At 45.1% G+C, this 19,314-nt stretch overlaps 1 protein-coding gene across 16 annotated transcripts in view; it reads left to right on the plus strand.

Annotated features, from left to right (window-relative positions):
• Positions 1-565: 565 nt before the first annotated feature.
• DCLK2 (doublecortin like kinase 2) overlaps positions 566-19,314 on the plus strand; it is a 186,869-nt gene continuing 168,120 nt past the window's right edge. For 3 of the 16 annotated variants that reach the window (XM_025268161.3, XM_025268162.3, XR_003104354.3), the window contains exon 1: positions 608-1,488. In XM_025268161.3, the coding sequence (XP_025123946.1) occupies positions 1,068-1,488 (421 nt within the window). In that variant the 5' untranslated portion in view covers positions 608-1,067. Of the gene's footprint in view, positions 1,489-19,314 lie in introns of all 16 variants that reach the window. The other 13 variants (XM_044930511.2, XM_044930512.2, XM_044930513.2 and 10 more) reach the window with 10 other exon arrangements.

Here is a 19,314-nt window from a genome sequence, read left to right on the forward strand (position 1 = left end):
AGAAAGTGTTTTATCAAAGGATTTTAAAATGAAGCTCCAGATTTCCTTTGAAAAATAAATTGTGTGCCCCAATCCAATGCCATGTTTCAGGTGCCCTAGTTTGACCTCGGCTCCTCAGTTGGAGGCTGGCTAAGGGATGTGATCCCTGCCCTTGAATCTCCTTCCTTTGTAGTTTTTTTGACCTGCGCGGTTCCGTTTCCCAGGCGGAGGAGCGCGCGCCGCGGCTGCGCCCATCAGCGCGCTGTCAAGCGGGCGGGGCCGCCTAGGACCCGGGAGGATCCGCTTCTCTGGCGCCGCAGAGCCTCGGCGCCCCCACGTGCGGCCCCCTCCTCCTCCTCCTGGCCCACCTCCCTCCTTCTGGGGTTTGGCATTCCTTGGGGAGCAGGAAGCCCCCTCCGGCCCTGCAGCGGGCTGGGCAGGCAGAGTGGTCGGGCCCGGGAGCGGATGCTCGTGGGTGGGCCGGGCCAGCCGGCTGCGGGGGAGGCGGGCTGCGCTGTTTCCCGCTAGGGCCGGACTCTGCGCGCGGGACGAGCCTCCGCGCGGTGCTCTCGGGCGGGGCCTGGAGGCGAGCGAGGCGGCGGCGGCGGCGCTGCATCCCGGGCCTCGGGCCGGGCTGACGCCCCCGCGGCGCTTCTCCCACGCTCGCGGCCCCTCCCTCCCTTCCCCCGGGCTCCCCGGAGCTGCGGGCGGAGGAGCTTTGTGTGCGCCCGCGGGCCGGGGGCGAGCCTTGGGCGGCCCAACTTGACGGCGGCCGGCGGACTCCGGGGCGGGAGTGGTGAGGCGTGACCGGGAAGGGGGGCGTGGGTTCCCGGGCGGCGGGAGGGACCGAGCGAAGCGCGCCGGACAATGAGCCGGGCAGCTCGGCGCTGCGGCCACTTTTAGGGGGCGCGGGCCTCCGCGGCTCCACCTGCGCGGAGAGGGCGGGATGTCCGGGCCAGGTGTCCAGGCGCGCTAAGGCTCTCTCGCAGCCCGACGTTCCCGAGCCGGTTCTCGCCTTGACCACCCCGGGCTACCTGCAGCCTCCGGCTGGGACGCGCTTGGCCAGTGGCCCCCCCGGAGCAGCCGCGATGGCCAGCACCAGGAGTATCGAGCTGGAGCACTTTGAGGAACGGGACAAAAGGCCGCGGCCGGGGTCGCGGAGAGGGGCGCCCAGCTCCTCCGGGGGCAGCAGCAGCTCGGGCCCCAAAGGGAACGGGCTCATCCCCAGCCCGGCGCACAGCGCCCACTGCAGCTTCTACCGCACGCGGACGCTGCAGGCCCTGAGCTCGGAGAAGAAGGCCAAGAAGGCGCGCTTCTACCGGAATGGGGACCGCTACTTCAAGGGCCTGGTGTTTGCCATCTCCAGCGATCGCTTCCGGTCCTTCGACGCGCTGCTCATGGAGCTCACCCGCTCCCTGTCGGACAACGTGAACCTGCCCCAGGGCGTCCGCACCATCTACACCATCGACGGCAGCCGGAAGGTCACCAGCCTGGACGAGCTGCTGGAAGGTAGGCGGGGAGGGCCCGGCGCGGCAGGTGCGGCCCGGCGGGCGACAGGTGCACCCGCCGGGCAGCCTGCGGCGGGGCGGAGGCGGCGGTGATTCTAGGCGGCCGCGGCGATTGTGTGGTTCTCTTTGCTGTTCCACAGGCTCTGTGTGTGGGGCGTGCTTTCACAGACACTCGGGCCTTCCTAGTGTTTAAAAAAAAAAGTGAGAAATCCTAACGGGGCTTTGTGACATTTCTCAAAATGGGTGAGCTTATTTTTGATATTTGCTCTTTTGAAGTGTTCCATCATTGTGAAAGTGGCTCTCCGGTGAGGATCTGGGTAATCCTCTAGCTCGTAAGCTGTCTGTCCATCCCTCTGTGTGGAGCTCAGTACGGGCACCTGTGGTGTTTCAGCTTTCAGGACCCTGGTGTAGTGGGTCTGCTCAGAAGCTGTGTTTGTGAGACACTCTAGGTTGCCTTTCCTGATGTGCTTTGCCGCAGAAGTTCCCTGAGGTCAGGAGAGGTGACCGGAGACTGTGGTTCTCAACCTTGGTTGCATCTTGGATCACTGGGGACTTTAAGAAGTAAGGGTGCCTGGGCCCCCTTCCCAGGTATTTGGATGTAAATTGGTTTGGGGTGTGGTCTGACCATCTGGAGTTTTAAAAGCTCCTCAGGTGATCTGAATGTGCTACTGAGGTTGAGAAGGGCTGTGATAAGGGTTTTCCACTATTGGTTGGTAATGAGGTGCTTCAGGGTTAATCTCCCCTAGTTAGGGAGATAGAGGCCACAGAGCAATTGAGGCCTGTTACAGATTAGGCCTAGAGTGTCAACCATGCTGGACTCAAGACTGTTTGGCCTTATGTTGGGTCATCCTTGAATTCCTGCAGTATTTAGGCTTCTTTCCCTTCGGGAGAGAAATCGTTACTAGTAGTTAAGAACCTATATCCAGAATGAAACAGGACCCATAAAGTTCAGAACCCAAGTATGTGCTGACTGTGTTTATATACAGCCTGCTCTCGTGCATCTTTTTTATAATTTATTTTTCTTTTTAGATTTTGGCTGCGCTCTGCGGCATGTAGGATCTTAGTTCCCGGACCAGGAATTGAACCCACACCCCCTGCAAGAAGTGAAAAATCTTAAACAGACCTCCAGGGAAAGCCCCTCATGCATCTTAATGCAAATGGCACATACTGCTCTGGTAGTCATCCCTGTATTGGCTTAGCAGGAGAAGGAAATTGAAGCCAGCTATTTTTCTTATAGTAACTCATCATGTTGTTATGCTCTGAAGGCGTTATGTCCTTTTTATGCATGGGGAAACTTAAGCAACACGCCTCGTCATACAGGACATGCGGTATATGTCTGTTCACCTGCAATTCACGAGGATAATTGCTTTACAATATTGTGGTGGTTTCTGCCATACATCAACATCAGTCAACCACAAGTATACATGTGTCCCCTCCCTTTTGAACCTCCCTCCTATCTTCCACTCCATCCCACCCTTCTAGGTTGTCAGAGAGCACTGGGTTGAGTTTAATAAACAGATGTAGCCACACTGTGGAGTCCTTAAAGTGGTTGGGTTTCTGTTTACTCACTATTATGGAAAGTTTTCCGTGCCCTAGGCTAGAGGAGGACTCAGCCAAAACTACGTTGTCTTTTCTCTGTGTGTGTGTATGTGTGTGTGTTTGTGATTTCACAAATTCTTCTGCACATTTGAGTGTTTTTGTTTTAAAGGCTACCTGAGGTGATGACAACCAGCAGAGTATTAGAATGAAGATACATTGTTAAAAGGGCTTTATTGCTTTATCCTGTTGCAAACTTAAAAGTAACATTTGCCTAGATACTTCAAAACTGAGTAACAAATTTTCTGATTGACCCAAGGCTAGGCTAGTGTCCCCATGGAAGGAGGAGGCAATGCCTTTTGCTTAAATGTTCATTACTCACATGCCCCTGGGAAACTGTGCCTCCTGTGGTCTGAGAAGGGACAGTAGTCTTAGTATCCTTCTCTGAAATAATTTTAACAGTGTTAGCTGTATGAAATGAATGTAATCCAAAGGTGAATATCATCCAGGCGGGATGGTCAGCGTTTCCATTATGCATGTTAATTGAGAGCACATATTGTGTACAGAGTTTGTCATCGCTCCAGTGGTACATGGTCCACTGAGTCTAATTCTCAAGCTATAAATTGAAGGTTGATAAATATCCTTCTAATCGTTCGTTCACTGATTTCTGTAGGAGAGGGAACCGTAAGTATACAGAGTCCAAATTACACCACAATATGAAAAGTGATAGAACACAGATATTTGCAATAGAACTGTTTCCCTAGTTAAGCCAATTGCCCACTGTTTCAAATGTAATAAAATTATATATATTTAAATGTAAAATCACTGCAAATGAAAATGTAAGCACTTCTTTTGTCATAGTGGTATTCTCTTTGACAATAGATCTTTGAGTCTTGGATTTCCCACAAAGTGAGTGGACTACACTGTTTCAAGGCAGTTTTTAAGAAAGACCCATCGATGCTTAATACCAGACATTCAGTAAATAGTTTCAACATTTAGTTAAAATTGTGTACTCAAATGTTCAGCTTTATCATGCAGCAGGACTAATGAGCTATCTGTGAAGTTACTTGCATCAGTATCACCCATGTTGTCAAAATTGACTATTTCATCTTAGTTCATCATTTTTAATAAAGATTTTCTGATAGTATGTTTTTACACCCTTATGTTTAGCTGTTCTCTCCTCTGCCTCTTCCATTCTGTGAAATTTGTAGTTTAGGAGATACTGTTTTTCCTAAAATGTTTTTTTTCTAAAATATTTGCTGTGAAGAATAGAAAATGATGACTCAAGATAGCTGGGCATGAACGCTTATTCAGAGCCTCAAGCTCACTGAACTCATGACAAAAGAAATTTGCATGGCCCAGATTTTTTCTTCTGCCCTTGAGAGCCTCCGGAGACTAAAACCTGTTCAGGTGTAGGCTGGTCCTCCTGCACTGTACTGACCAGCAGGCACCTTGAAAGTGAAAGTCACTCAGTCATGTCCGACTCTTTGCGACCCCATGGACTATACAGTCCATGGGATTGTCTAGGCCAGAATACTGGAATGGGTAGCCTTGTCCTTCTCCAAGGGATCTTCCCAACCAGGGATCAAACCCAGGTCTCCCGCATTGTGGGCAGATTCTTTACCAGCTGAGCCACCAGGGAAGCCCAAGAATATTGGAATGGGTAGCCTATCCCTTCTCCAGCAGATCTTCCCAACCCAGGAATTGAACTGGGGTCTCCTGCATTGCAGGCAGATTCTTTACCAACTAAACTATCAGGGAAGCCCAGCCTAATGGTTTAACTCCCCTTGCTGGATTAATTTCAACAAGTTGGTGCTGTGCATCCCTATAATCCTATTTAGTCCATATAACTGGATAGAGACCTTCTCTCAAAGGACTGAGTCATAGCAGTTAGTATTGGGAAACACAGGTTGAACCGTCTGAAGCCATGAGCCAGCCAACCGTGTCACAGCTCTGATAAATCACTGAGGATGTCTGGCTTGCACGTTCCTAGGTTCTCAGAACTCTTGGTCTCAGTGTTGTTTCTTGAGTGTTCTCTTTTTCAGAGCTTGAGCTGAAATTATTTTGATGTTCCAAAGACAGATGCCCAAGGACAGTGGAAAGAATGCATGACCAAGCTGATGTCTCTAGGTTCTGCTGACTGTGGATTTGAAAAAAATTCACCTCCATTCACGGCCTCAGTGTCCTGTAGAATGAAAGGTTGGCAGATCCCCTAAGTTAGATCCCATCTGGTCTAAAATATATGCCCTTCCCCTGCCTAAGTGGTTATTTATTGTGTGATGGTCTGGGGTGCCTTCCCTTACCCAGAAACTATCTTTCAAAGAATTGACAATGGAGCAAATGCCTCCACTACAAGGAGTGGGTATGTCACTCTGATAAATGGTTTGCAAGGAGCCTAAATAGTTGCTGCCTGTGTCTGCCTCTTTCATTACAAAGTAATGTGTCACTCTATATCATTTATACCTTTTCCCCCTCAGTCAACAATGAATAAGCCTCTTCCATTAAGCTGTCTTAAATTAGCTTGAATTTGCTTCAATTTGAGAAAAATTAAGTTCTAAAAGAAATCAAGCCTTTGAAACTTCTGAGGTTTTCCCACTGTGCCTACTTTATTGAATCTCTGGTTATTTAGTCTCTTTGGTTATTCAGTCTCCTTGAAGGTGTTGGATCAAAATATAGTGACAGTTACTTTTGAGTAAAAATGAGTCTCCCATAAGAACTTACATTATAGGTTTTATCTCCCTTGAAAGGTGGACTTTTATACTAATAATAGAACCTGAGCTCTTGGAACTTGGTACAGTGAAAGCAACATAAAACCATGAGATACAAGATATTTGTGTGTGTGCGAGCTTGCTCAGTCATGTCCCACTCTGTGACTCCATGAACTGTAGCCCTCCAGGGTCCTCTGACCATGGGATTTCCCAGGCGAGAATACTGGAATGTTGCCAGAGGCTATCCCAACCCAGAGATCAAACCTGCATCTCTTGCATCTCCTGCATTGGCAGGCACATTCTTTACCACTGAGCTACCTGAGAATCCCCTGTAAGATATTTGCCCATGGTGAAAAGCAGGGCACATTTATATACAGCAAGTCTGATGACTGGACATAATAGTTAACATTGGATCTTCACTCTGCAAAACCTTCTCTACCTGGGAGACTCCTATCTCCTTCCAGACCCTCTTCAAATATCATCTTTCTGTGAACTCTTCCCACATCTCAGGGTCATTGGTCTCAACGTGTTGTTGATTGAGAGAATAGTTGTTTTTCAAGGTGTTGGGGGTGCAGTTTTTTCCTTCACGGTGCTCACGTTCTAGAGGGGGCTTCACTGGTGGCTCAGTAGTAAAGAATCCACCTGCCAGTTCGGGAGACACGGGTTCCCTCCCTGGTCCAGAAAGATCCCACAGGCTGCGCCGGACCAACTGAGCCCATGTGCCATGAGAAGCCACTGCAATAAATAGCCCAGAAAATGACTTGGCCTCTAAGTCTCTGGATTGTCAAGAGAGAATTCAAACTATGACTTAAGTTTGAATAAGGTTGTTCCTGTATATTTGTGAAAATTTGTGTTTTGGAAAATTGAATTGTATTTCCGATGAATCAGAGATGCCCTGCTGACTCATAATGGTGAAGACAATTGTACTCTTCTGCAGTACTTGCTTCTATAAATATGATTTTTTTTCTTCATCTCATTTCCTCAAAACAGGGGAACTCAGGTCTGCTATAATGCAGCTGCATAGGAAGCTCTTTCCAGGGGCAAAGGGAAGAGAAATTTTCATTTGAAGCATAAAGAATTCTAGAATGAATTCTAAGATGAAAAGAAATACTTTGGAGCACATTTGTGAGATGAGGTTCTGACACAGTGATATGCTGGTAGTTAAGAGAAGATCACTATTTCATGAGGTTTTTAACTATGGAAATGGATGTTTTTATGGTCCTGTGATATAAAGTAAAGGGAACTAGAATCCTTGAGCAGTGATTGTCACACTGCTTTCTTCATCATAGAGAGGCCAGGGAGTTTCTGAGCATCCGTACTGCCTGGCTAGGTCTCTGCTTCTCATCCCTACCAGCCTCTGCTCCTAGCACTTCTGTTTTTTCTCTCTTCTGTTGATAAAGTAAACCATTACCCTAAGGATGAGGGATCCTTTTCATAAGATAACTACGATTTTTTAGATGTTTTACCTGCAGTCCTTGTGTGAGATGAAGGTATTGTGTGAGATACTCTGTGTTTTTATTTCACCCTTGTTATCCACGTGGCATATGGCCGCATTGTCTTCCCCATTTTGCAGCTAGGGAGGTTGAAATCAGAGGACAGAGAAATTCTCCCCTTGCACCAGTCAGAAGAGGTGGGCTGGAACCTGGGTTCTTCCTCCTTGGCCTTTGAACATCTGAATTCTTTAACTGCTGTGTTCTGCCACCTGTGAGATGGGGTCCCTTCTGACCCCTGAAGTTTACATAGGTTGATGCTGCTACTACTGAGCTGCTTCAATCGTGTCCGACTCTGTGCGACCCCATAGACGGCAGCCTTCCAGGCTCCTCCATCCATGGGATTTTCCAGGCAAGAGTACTGGAGTGGGGTGCCATTGCCTTCTCCGTTACATAGGTTAGGTGTCAGCAATCTAGAGCTGTATCACTGCTGCAGCCAGATCTGCTAGTCATTTGCATTTGGGGAAAAAAAAAAGAGCGCAGTAATTTTTCAGTCACTATAGATGTAAAGACAGTTTTAGGATGTTTTGTGTATAGTTCCGAAAATGAACCCTATATTGACCTGTACACCTGCACAGAAAGGTCTGTGCATTCAAATTCTGCAGGGTGCCTTACTTGGCTTCAGCATCCTCATCTGCAAAATGAGGAAGGTTAAGATTGCTAAGAAGTCTTCCTGCTTAAAGTTCAGTGATTTTGAGAAATGCTTCTGGAAGTGGGAAAGAGAAATGATCTGTCTGCCTCCATGTCTCTCTTTAAAAATTGGCCAGGTTTTGTGTTTGAATGTGGTTACCCAGGTTCAGATGGAGTTCTTAGAATCTCCAGTAACCTCTAGGAGGTTCTTCTCCACAGAATGTTCCTAGGAAAGAGGAAATTACAAATCCTTGGGGGATGGGACCATGGTCATCTTGTTCATTCCTTTGTTCTATCAATAAATACTTCTGGCACATGATTTTTTTTTTATTTTACCTTTGTGCCATATAGAAGATAATTTTGATAGGTGGGAATAAGTGGGTATTGGTGTTTAAAAAATCTTTCTTAGTTAAGACAACCGGCTGAACAGTTGGCTAGATTTGCAGAGGTGGACTTAGTTCATGTCACTGGCAAATATTCCTTGTCTCTTGTCTCAGTTTTCAAAAAAGATTTTATTCAAGGAAAAAGGATGCAATATATTTATATGTTAACAACTTGTCAATTTCACTAGTGTCTGAGATGCCTGACTTGATTTTTCTCTCTGGAAATCTTTCATAATCAAATTCTTATACCTTTATTTTGAATGTGTGTGTTAAATCCCAGGACTATTCTAAGCCCCCTACTATTTTCAGCATCTGCTTTGAGTTAGTTCTCTGACATAACAAAGACTTAGTTTTGTTCATCTTTTCATGTTCTTATTTTAAGCATTGTATTTAGAGGATTTATTTCATATATAGTTTAGATATGATGTGCATTGTACTATAGTTTTAAAATTCTATGTGTTGGGACTTCCCTGGTAGCTCAGATGGTAAAGAATCTGCCTGCAATGCAGGAGACCTGGGTTCAATCCCTGGGTCAGGAAGATCCCCTAGAGAAGGAAATGACAACCTACTCCAGTATTCTTGCTTGGAGAAGTCCATGGGCAGAGGAGCCTAGTGGGTTACAGTCCATGGGGTTACAAAGAGTTGGACATGACCGAGCAACTAATGCTTTTCATTCTTTTATTCATTAGAACACGCAGTAATTTCCATTCTAATTCAGGCTATTTCATCCTGTTTGCTATATCTCCTGCAGCCTAAACCATTAGACTGGCCATATTATAATTGGTCAGAAGCTACTACCTTTGAGACTGAAGGAATGGGAAAATATTGATTTGTGAGATCAACTTTGGTACTTTTGATAACATTTACTAACATCTCAACAGAAATAATCTACAGTTGTGACCTACTATGTCTTTTGTTTATGCATTGGTTAAATCACAATCACTAGCAACCAAAATATATCACAATAGAAGGTTTAAAATTCTCATTGATTGTTTCTTCCTTCACTGTATATGTTTTACAAATTTAAGATTACTTTGTTAATTTTTTGTTGTTTAGTCACTGAGTTGCTCTTTACAGCATTGGGCTTTGCTTCTATGACCAATCACATCCACTATTGCATAGAAACCTGGAATGTTAGGTCCATGAATCAAGGCAAATTGGAAGTGGTCAACAAGGAGATGGCAAGAGTGAACATCGACGTTCTAGGAATCAGTGAACTAAAATGGACTGGAATGGGAGAATTTCACTCAGATGACCATTATATCAACTACTGTGGGCAGGAATCCCTTAGAAGAAATGGAGAAGCCATCATGGTCAACAAAAGGTCCGAAATGCAGTACTTGGATGCAATCTCAAAAACAACAGAATGATCTCTGTTCGTTTCCAAGGCAAACCATTCAATATCACTATCACTATCAGTGTATCAGTATCAATATCACTGTCAATATCAACATCAGTAATCCAAGTCTGTGCTCCAACCAGTCACGCTGAAGAAGCTGAAGTTGAACAGTTCTATGAAGACGTACAAGACCTTCTAGAACTAACACCCAAAAAAGATGTCCTTTTCATTGTAGGGGACTGGAATGCAAAAGTAGGAAGTCAAGAAACATCTGGAGTAACACGCAAATTTCGCCTTAGAGTACAGAATGAAGCAGGGCAAAGGCTAATAGAGCTTTGCCAAGAGAACGCACTGGTCATAGCAAACACCCTCTTCCAATAACACAAGAGAAGATCTACACATGGACATCACTGGGTGGTCAACACCGAAACCAGATTGATTATATTCTTTGCAGCCAAAGATGGAGAAACTCGATACAGTCAGCAAAAACAAGACTGGGGGCTGACTGTGGCTCAGATCATGAACTCCTTATTGCCAAATTCAGACGTAAATTGAAGAAAGTAGGGAAAACCACTACACCATTCAGGTATGACCTAAATCGAATCCCTTACGATTATACAGTGTAAGTGAGAAATAGATTCAAGGGATTAGATCTGATAGAGTGCCTGAAGAACTATGGATGGAGGTTCATGATATTGTACAGGAGACAGGGATCAAGACCATCCCCAAGAAAAAGAAATGCAAAAAAGCAAAATGGCTGTCTGGGGAGGCCTTACAGATAGCTGTGATAAGAAGAAAAATGAAAAGCAAAAGAGAAAAGGAAAGATATACCCATTTGAATGCAGAATTCCAAAGAATAGCAAGGAGAGATAAGAAAGCCTTCCTCAGTGATCAGTGCGAAGAAATAGAGGAAAACAATAGAATGGGGAAGACTAGAGATCCCTTCAAGAAAATTAGAGATACCAAGGGAACATTTCATGCAATGATGGGTACAATAAAGGACAGAAATTATATGGACCTAACAGAAGCAGAAGAAAGTTAGAAGAGGTGGCAAGAATACACAGAAGAACTATACAAAACTGATCTTCACAACTCAGATAGTCACGATGGTGTGATCACTTACCTAGAGCCAGATATTCTGGAATGCAAAGTCAAGTGGGCCTTAGGAAGCATCACTACGAACAAAGTTAGGAGGAAGTGGAATTCCAGTTGAGCTATTTCGAATCCTAAAAAATGATGCTGTGAAAGTGCTGCACTCAATATGCCAGCAAATTTGGAAAACTCAGCAGTGGCCACAGGACTGGAAAAGGTCAGTTTTCAGTCCAATCCCAAAGAAAGGCATTGCCAAAGAATGCTGAAACTACCATACAATTGCACTCATCTCACACACTAGTAAAGTAATGCTCAAAATTCTCCAAGCCAGGCTTCAACAGTACATGAATTGTAAACTTCCAGATGTTCAAGCTGGTTTTAGAAAAGGCAGAGGAACCAGAAATCAGATTGCCAACATCCATTGGATTATCAAAAAAAGCAAGAGAGTTCCAGAAGAATGTCTACTTCTGCTTGCCTTTGACAGTGTGGATCACCACAAACTATGGAAAATTCTGAAAGAGATGGGAATTCTGAAAGGCAGGTCAGACCACCTGACCTGCCTCTTGAGAAATCTGTATGCAGGTCAGGAAGCAACAATTAGAACTGGACATGGAACAACAGACTGGTTCCAAATTGGGAAAGGAGTATGTCAAAGCTGAATATTGTCACTCTGCTTATTTAACTTCTATGCAGAGTACATCGTGAGAAACACTGGGCTGGATGAAGCACAAGCTGGAATCAAGGTTGCCGGAAGAAATATCAATAACCTCAGATATGCAGATGATTATCACCCGAATGACAGAAAGTGAAGACGAACTAAAGAGCCTCTTGATGAAAGTGAAAGAGGAGAGTGAAAAAGTTGGCTTAAAGCTTAACATTCAGAAAACTAAGGTCGTGACATCTCGTCCCATCACTTCATGGCAAATAGATGGGGAAACAGTGGAAACAGTGACAGACTTTATTTTTCTGGGCTCCAAAATCACTGCAGATGGTGATTGCATCCATGAAATTAAAAGACGCTTACTCCTTGGAAGGAAAGTTATGACCAACCTAGACAGCATATTAAAAGCAGAGACATCACTTTGTCAACAAAGGTCCATCTAGTCAAGACTATGGTTTTTCCAGTGGTCATTTATGGATGTGAGAGTTGGACTATAAAGAAAGCTGAGCACGGAAGAATTGATGCTTTTGAACACTACGGAGTTGGAGAAGACTCTTGAGAGTCCCTTGGACTGCAAGGAGATCCAGCCAGTCCATCCTATAGGAGATCAGTCCTGAATATTCATTGGAAGGACTGATGCTGAAGCTGAAACTCCAATACTTTGGCAACCTGATGCAAAGAGTTGACTCACTGGATAAGACCCTGATGCTGGGAAAGATTGAAGGTGGGAGGAGAAGGGGATGACAGAGGATGAGATGGTTGGATGGCATCACCGACTCAATGGACATGAGTTTGAGTCAACTCCAGGAGTTGGTGATGGACAGAGAAGCCTGGTGTGCTGCAGTCCATGGGGCCGCAAAGAGTCAGACACTACTGAGCAACTGAACTGAACTGAGTCACGGAGTTGTGTTTGATTCTTTTTTAACCCCATGAACTGTAGCCTGCCAGACTCCTCTGTCCATGGGATTTCCCAGGCAAGAATACTAGAGTGGGTTGCCATTTCCTTCTCCAGGGGATCTTCCTGATGCTGGGACTGAACTGGTGTCTCTGGCATTGCAGGTAGATTCTTTACCACTGAGCCACGGGGGATGCCCTTGTTAATTTTTGTGTTAAAACAGTGTAATTGTTTCTGAAAAACAGTGTTGGATGGTCTCTTCCCCAGTATCCTTGCTCATTATCTCTGTTTCTTTACTTAACAGTATTTTTATCTCATCTGTTAAGGAATCAGGAAAAGAAAAAGGGAGTTACAGAAATTTACTACTGGTTATATTCTTCATCAAGCTTTGGAGAATGAAACAACTTGAGAAATAGCCTGATGTAAACACATCTCTTCTTAGTTTAGTGATTAAGGCCAACAGCTAGAAAGTTTCGCATAAACCTTGTATATGAAACACTTAGCAGAGTTCTAGCATGCTGTGACTCTTTTTTAATGGGAGTGCTCCTCAGCATCTCAAACAAAAATGTGTGTCTTTGTAACTTCCCCCTGTGATTCTGGAGCCACGCTTTGGAGCCGTAAGACTTCAGATGGGACTGCATGGCGGCGCTTCACACGTCTTATGACAGTGGTCATGCTTTCCTCTACCGTTTGCCCTTTCTGCCCATCCCCCAAATGTAACCACTATTTTTTTTTTTTTGACAAACATCTGGTTTCTTTATCTTTTAACCACTTGACTGAATTTTTTTTGAGCTGTTCTCACTATCAATCTCTTGCTTAAAATTGGAGCCAAGTCTTCCTCTAAGATGAGTAGTGAAATTTAAGGGTGGGCTGGGGAAACTCTGTCGAGGATGGTTTACCTCTATTCAGATGAAGAGCCAACTGAAGGACTGACCCTGTGTCCATTATGCCCCAGTTTACTTACAGATATTGTTAGATGGGCACATTTTGGTTTGAAGATCTCTTTCTCAGTATCCTTAAAACTGCAGCATTTCTCAAACTTCTGGCAGTGTTGGGATAATTAAAATCAAAAAACAGTGTAAAAGCCTAGCAGCCAAGTTGCAGAAACCCAGCACTGCCTTAGTTATTTTAAACACACTGTCACTTAAATATTTATTAAGGTAGATATACCTGTGTATATAGGTCTTAGACACCAGTACAACTAGACAAACAAATTGATAACCTAAAAACCAACAAAACTGTATAACCAATAAAAATGCAAAATAGCGACATAAAGCTCTGGATACTATTTGCTTAAACTAAATTGTTCATGGTGCTGAATGCTGATCAGGCTTGGTGTGCTGAGTTTCAGAATGCCGTGTGATGAGTCCGGTTTGCGCCACTAATGAACCTTCATTCTCACAGGGTAAAACTGTGTCCTCTGGCCTTAACTCTCTGTGCACATGCCTTGTACGTAGAGTAAGTCCTCTTCTTCCTCTTTGCCTCCCAGCAGAATTGCACAACACGATGCCAGAAGTGTGGAGGCTGTCAGCGCAGAGTGGCCCGACTGTGCTTGGTTTAGAAATAGACATTCAGTTGTCTCAGATAGGACGGTGTAGGAATTTTAAGTCTTACCGTCAAATTAAGTACAGAACTGGGAGTTCCCTGGTGGTCTAGTGGTTAGGGTTCTGGGCTTTTACTGCCATGGCCCAGGTTCAGTCCCTGGTCAGTGAATTGAGATCAAGTAAGCCGTGTAGCTCAGCCAAGATAAATAGGCACAGGATTAAAATTGCCATGATGGATGCTTGTGGACTGTGGGGTATGGTTAGCTCAGGTTTGAGGAGCAAGAAGACAGATAATGGATTTGATCTGTGGGTTCCATCCTACCGGGAGATTGTTGTTGTTGAGTTGCCAAGTTATGTCTGACTGTGGAGATTAGACTTATTCTTTTATTTCCCTAGCTTTAAGGCCTGCTTTTCTTTGTGCTTTTACTGCAGATGAGGGCACCTCTAATCAGTATAGTTCAATTTTATTTGTTTTGAATTTAAAGAAATTAAATCCTATTGCATTCTATTCTTTTTTCATCTTTTGCTCACTATTTGTAAAATTCTTCCAAATTGTGGTATGTAGCTTGTTTGTTCATTTCATCACTGCATCAGTCAGTTCAGTTCAATCACTCAGTCGTGTCCGATTCTTTGCGACCCATGAATCGCAGCATGCCAGGCCTCCCTATCCATCACCAACTCCCGGAGTTCACTCAGACTCACGTCCATCGAGTCGGTGATGCCATCCAGCCATCTCATCCTCTGTCATCCCCTTCTCTTCCTGCCCCCAATCCCTCCCAGCATCAGAGTCTTTTCCAATGAGTCAACTCTTCGCATGAGGTGGCCAAAGTACTGGAATTTCAGCTTTAGCATCATTCCTTCCAAAGAAATCCCAGGGCTGATCTTCAGAATGGACTAGTTGGATCTGCTTGCAGTCCAAGGGACTCTCAAGAATCTTCTCCAACACCACAATTCAAAAGCATCAATTCTTTGGCGCTCAGCTTTCTTCACAGTCCAACTCTCATATCCATACATGACCACTGGAAAAACCATAGCCTGGACTAGACGGACCTTTGTTGGCAAAGTAATGTCTCTGCTTTTCAATATGCCATCTAGGTTGGTCATAACTTTTCTTCCAAGGAGTAAGCGTCTTTCAATTTCATGGCTGCAGTCACCATCTGCAGTGATTTTGGAGCCCAGAAAAATAAAGTCTGTCACTGTTTCCACTGTTTCCCCATCTATTTCCCATGAAGTGATGGGACCAGATGCCATGATCTTCGTTTTCTGAATGTTGAGTTTTAAGCCAACTTTTTCACTCTCCTCTTTCACCTTCATCAAGAGGCTTTTGAGTTCCTCTTCACTTTCTGCCATAAGGGTGGTGTCATCTGCATAGCTGAGGTTATTGATATTTCTCCAGGCAATCTTGATTCCAGCTTGTGCTTCATCCAGCGCAGCGTTTCTCACGATGTACTCTGCATATAAGTTAAATAAGCAGGGTGACAATATACAGCCTTGACGTACTCCTTTTCCTATTTGGAACCAGTCTGTTGTTCCATGTCCAGTTCTAACTGTTGCTTCCTGACCTGCATACAGATTTCTCAAGAGGCAGGTCAGGTGGTCTGGTATTCCCATCTCTTTCAGGATTTTCCAGAGATTGCTGTGATCTACACAGTCAAAGGCTTTGGCATAGTCAATAAAGCAGAAATAGATGTTTTTCTGGAACTCTCTGGCTTTTTCCATGATCCAGTGGATGTTGGCAATTTGATCTCTGGTTCCTCTGCCTTTTCTAAAACCAGCTTGAACATCTGGAAGTTCACGGTTCACATATTGCTGAATCCTGGCTTGGAGAATTTTGAGCATTACATTACCAGCATGTGAGATGAGTGCAATTGTGCGGTAGTTTGAGCATTCTTTGGCATTGCCTTTCTTTGGGATTGGAATGAAAACTGACCTTTTCCAGTCCTGTGGCCACTGCTGAGTTTTCCAAATGTGCTGGCATATTGAGTGCAGCACTTTCACAGCATCATCTTTCAGGATTTGAAAGAGCTCAACTGGAATTCCATCACCTCCACTAGCTTTGTTCGTAGTGATGCTTTCTAAGGCCCACTTGATTTCACATTCCAGGATGTCTGGCTCTAGGTGAGTGATCACACCATCGTGATTATGTTGGTCATGAAGATCTTTTTTGTACAGTTCTTCTGTGTATTCTTCCCACCTCTTCTTGAAAACTTCTGCTTCTGTTAGGTCCATACTATTTCTGTCCTTTATGGAGCCCATCTTTGCAAATATTCCCTTGGTATCTCTAATTTTCTTGAAGAGATCTCTAGTTTTTCCCATTCTGTTGTTTTCCTCTATTTCGTTGCACTGATCACTGAGGAAGGCTTTCTTATCTCTCCTTGCTATTCTTTGGAACTCTGCATTCAGATACTTATATCTTTCCTTTTTTCCTTTGCTTTTCACTTCTCTTCCTTTCACAGCTATTTGTAAGGCCTCCTCAGACAGCCATTTTGCTTTTTTGCCTTCAGAAGACATCAAGTGTCCTTACAATATGTGCTTTGCTTGTGGCAGGAGAGAAATGCTTGGGGTTAGGGCATGTCAGCCAGGGGGGTGCAGGAAGCAGAGGTGCTGCTGCAGGGGCTTACGAGCAAAATGTGGGTGAGGAAGTGGGGAAGGCAGATGAGGACTGTCTAGCTGGGCACTGTGTGTGTTGGTTGCTCAGTCATGCCCAACTGTGTGTGACCCCATGTGTGTAGCCCACCAGGCTCCTCTGTCCATGGGATTCTCCAGGCCAGAATACTGGAGTGGGTTCCATGCCCTTCTCCAGGGGATCTTTCCAACCCAGGGATCAAACCCAGGTCTCCTGCATTGCAGGCAGATTCTTTACTGTCTGAGCTACCAGGGAGTGAATGGAACCCAAAGAGCATCAGGTAGAGGGGGACGGGGAATGAAGAGGGGAGGATTTGTGTATGGTAAGGTCGGAGACACTTGTGTATAATCCTGTGTAAACAAAGAAGAATGTGCCTGACCTGAAACCTCAGCATGAGGGGCAGGAAGGATCCAAATGTTGGGCAAGGGGCGTAACGTTGAATGGGAGGAGAGTGCCCTTGTCACCAGGACGGGAAAGGGGGCGAGAGAATTGGCACAGACTCATTGGAAAAGACTCTGATGCTGGGAGGGATTGAGGGCAGGAGGAAAAGGGGACGACAGAGGATGAGATGGCTGGATGGCATCACCGACTCGATGAACGTGAGTTTGGGTGAACTCCGGGAGTTGGTGATGGACAGGGAGGCCTGGCGTGCTGCGATTCATGGGGTTGCAAAGAGTCGGACACACTTGAGCGACGGAACTGAACTGAACTGAAGTATGTCTGTAAGAGATGGAGGTGTTCGGAGAGGAAGAGTTTGGGAAGTTCCTAGCTTCTTGCCTCTTAAAGAGGAGGCAGTTCATTTGGTTAAGTAAGGATGAAAGTTAGCGGTTAACAGGCACCCAGGTTACCTTACACAGCTGGTCAGTCTGTCAGCCTGCTCAGCGTGAAGTTACAGGGAGCATCTCTGAACAGATGTCAGTGGTAAGAAGCCGCAGCCACGCCTCCGGAGAGAGGTAGAAGTCGGAAATCTTTCTGTTCTGCACTGTGCTTGAAAACAGTTAGGGTGTTGTATAAACCACCTCCTGCTTCTATCCATCCTACTACACGGAAAACGAATCCTTAAAAAGAAAGGTTCATTGAGGTATAGTCGACTAACAGTATTAGTTTCAGGCATATGGCTTAGTGATTGAATACTTTTGCAGATTACACACCATACAATATTATCGTAAAATGTTGGCTTTATTCCTTGTGGTGCGTCTCACAGGCCTGTGACTGACTGACTTTCTAATTGGTAGTTTGTAACTGTTAATCCTCTTCATCTATTTTGCCCCATTCCCAACTCCTCTCCCCTCTGATGACCACTGGTTTGTTCTCTGTATACAAATCCTCTTCTATATAGTATTCTTGTGATCATCATTTGTCACATGATTTCCCACCAGTGTGTTATGGTCCAGGAACTGTTGTTAGAGACAGACTGTAAATATGTCTGAGTGTGTGTACGTATCTCAGTTCTCTCCAGCTAACGACCGCCAAGAGCGTACCCAGAGTTGAGCTGAGTTCCCACTCACGGCAGCAGGCAGGAGTGGACCCCACAGGACGCCTCAGGGCAACTCAGGAGGGGGCGTGACAGCTGCCATGGAAAGTGGGCTTTGTGCGCATCGTTTCAGGGAGGTTCTAGGGAAGCAGGGACTCATTCTGTATTGGGTGTTGTCAGAAGAAGGGCAATTTCATGACTCAGTGTCTTACTAAATGTTATAGTGAGGGCAGGCGACTGAGGGAAAAACTAGAGTTGGTGAAGAAGTGGCAGTCACCGAGTGACCTGTTTGCATCACTCTTGTCACCTCAGAGTGGCTTCATTTGATACAGATATTCTGTGAAGTGATACCCACAGAGGAGCACAGGCTGGACCATCTCAGACCAGACCCTGAGATCCAGCTGTGACTGTCAGACCAATTCTGACCATCCTCGGGGATGGCTTTATTTTTGATATATCCATGTATGATATTTAGGTATATACATAACACATTTATAACTTTCATTTTAAAAGAGATGTTTATTCCTTGTTTTGGTGAGTGTGTAATGTGTCTTGGTAAAAGTTTAAAAGAGTCTCTGACAAGTTAGGGGAACAAGGTTGCGAGGAAAGAAGCGCCCGGTTTGCAGCCGCCGTTTCTTCCGCCTTCAGTCTCTGCATCTTTCGCAGAGCTTCCAGCAGCGCTGTGCGGGGACAGAGCATCCAGAGGTTCACATCCTCTGTGGTCCATAGGAGCCACTATGAGGAGGGTCCAGGGAAGAATATACCACTTTCAGTGGAAAGCAAGTGGAGATTTCTAGCTATGATGACTTGGTTCTTTGGGTTTGGATTTGCTGTACCTTTCTTAATAGTAAGACATCAACCATTTAAAAAATGATGAGACAGAGGAGGAGCATATTAAGAGGTGGAATCTCTCAAAAGGATCAAACCCTTGAACTCAGCATCCTAGATACGTTTGTTAATAAACCTATGGCATAAATCCTTAACGCCTCTTCTCTGGAATATGAAAGTGAAACTAAAGTCGCTCAGTCATGTCCAACTGTTTGCAACCCTGTGGACTGCAGCCCGCCAGGCTCCTCTGTCCATGGGATTCTCCAGGCAAGAGTACTGGAGTGGGTTGCCAGTTCCTTCTCCAAGAGATCCTCCCAACCCAGGGATTGAACCTGTGTCTCCCGCATTGTGGGCAGACTCGACTGTCTGAGCTTACCAGGGATGATAATTGAGCATGTGCTTATTACATTTTATTTGGGTAATATTGCATTATTATTTTCTTAATTAAAAAGAAAAAATTCTCTCACAGTGTAGCATTTTATCCATATACCAGGGTTCATTACTGGAGGATATACTTTTTTAGCTGTATCATTAGCATAAAATGCACTGCCGTTTGGAAAACTTGTTTTCTCTCTGGAGAATGTGTAGGAAACAGAAGATTCTTTCACCGACCCAGGGCGG

This window comes from Bubalus bubalis, chromosome 17 (assembly GCF_019923935.1).
Source record: "Bubalus bubalis isolate 160015118507 breed Murrah chromosome 17, NDDB_SH_1, whole genome shotgun sequence".
NCBI lineage: Eukaryota > Metazoa > Chordata > Mammalia > Artiodactyla > Bovidae > Bubalus > Bubalus bubalis.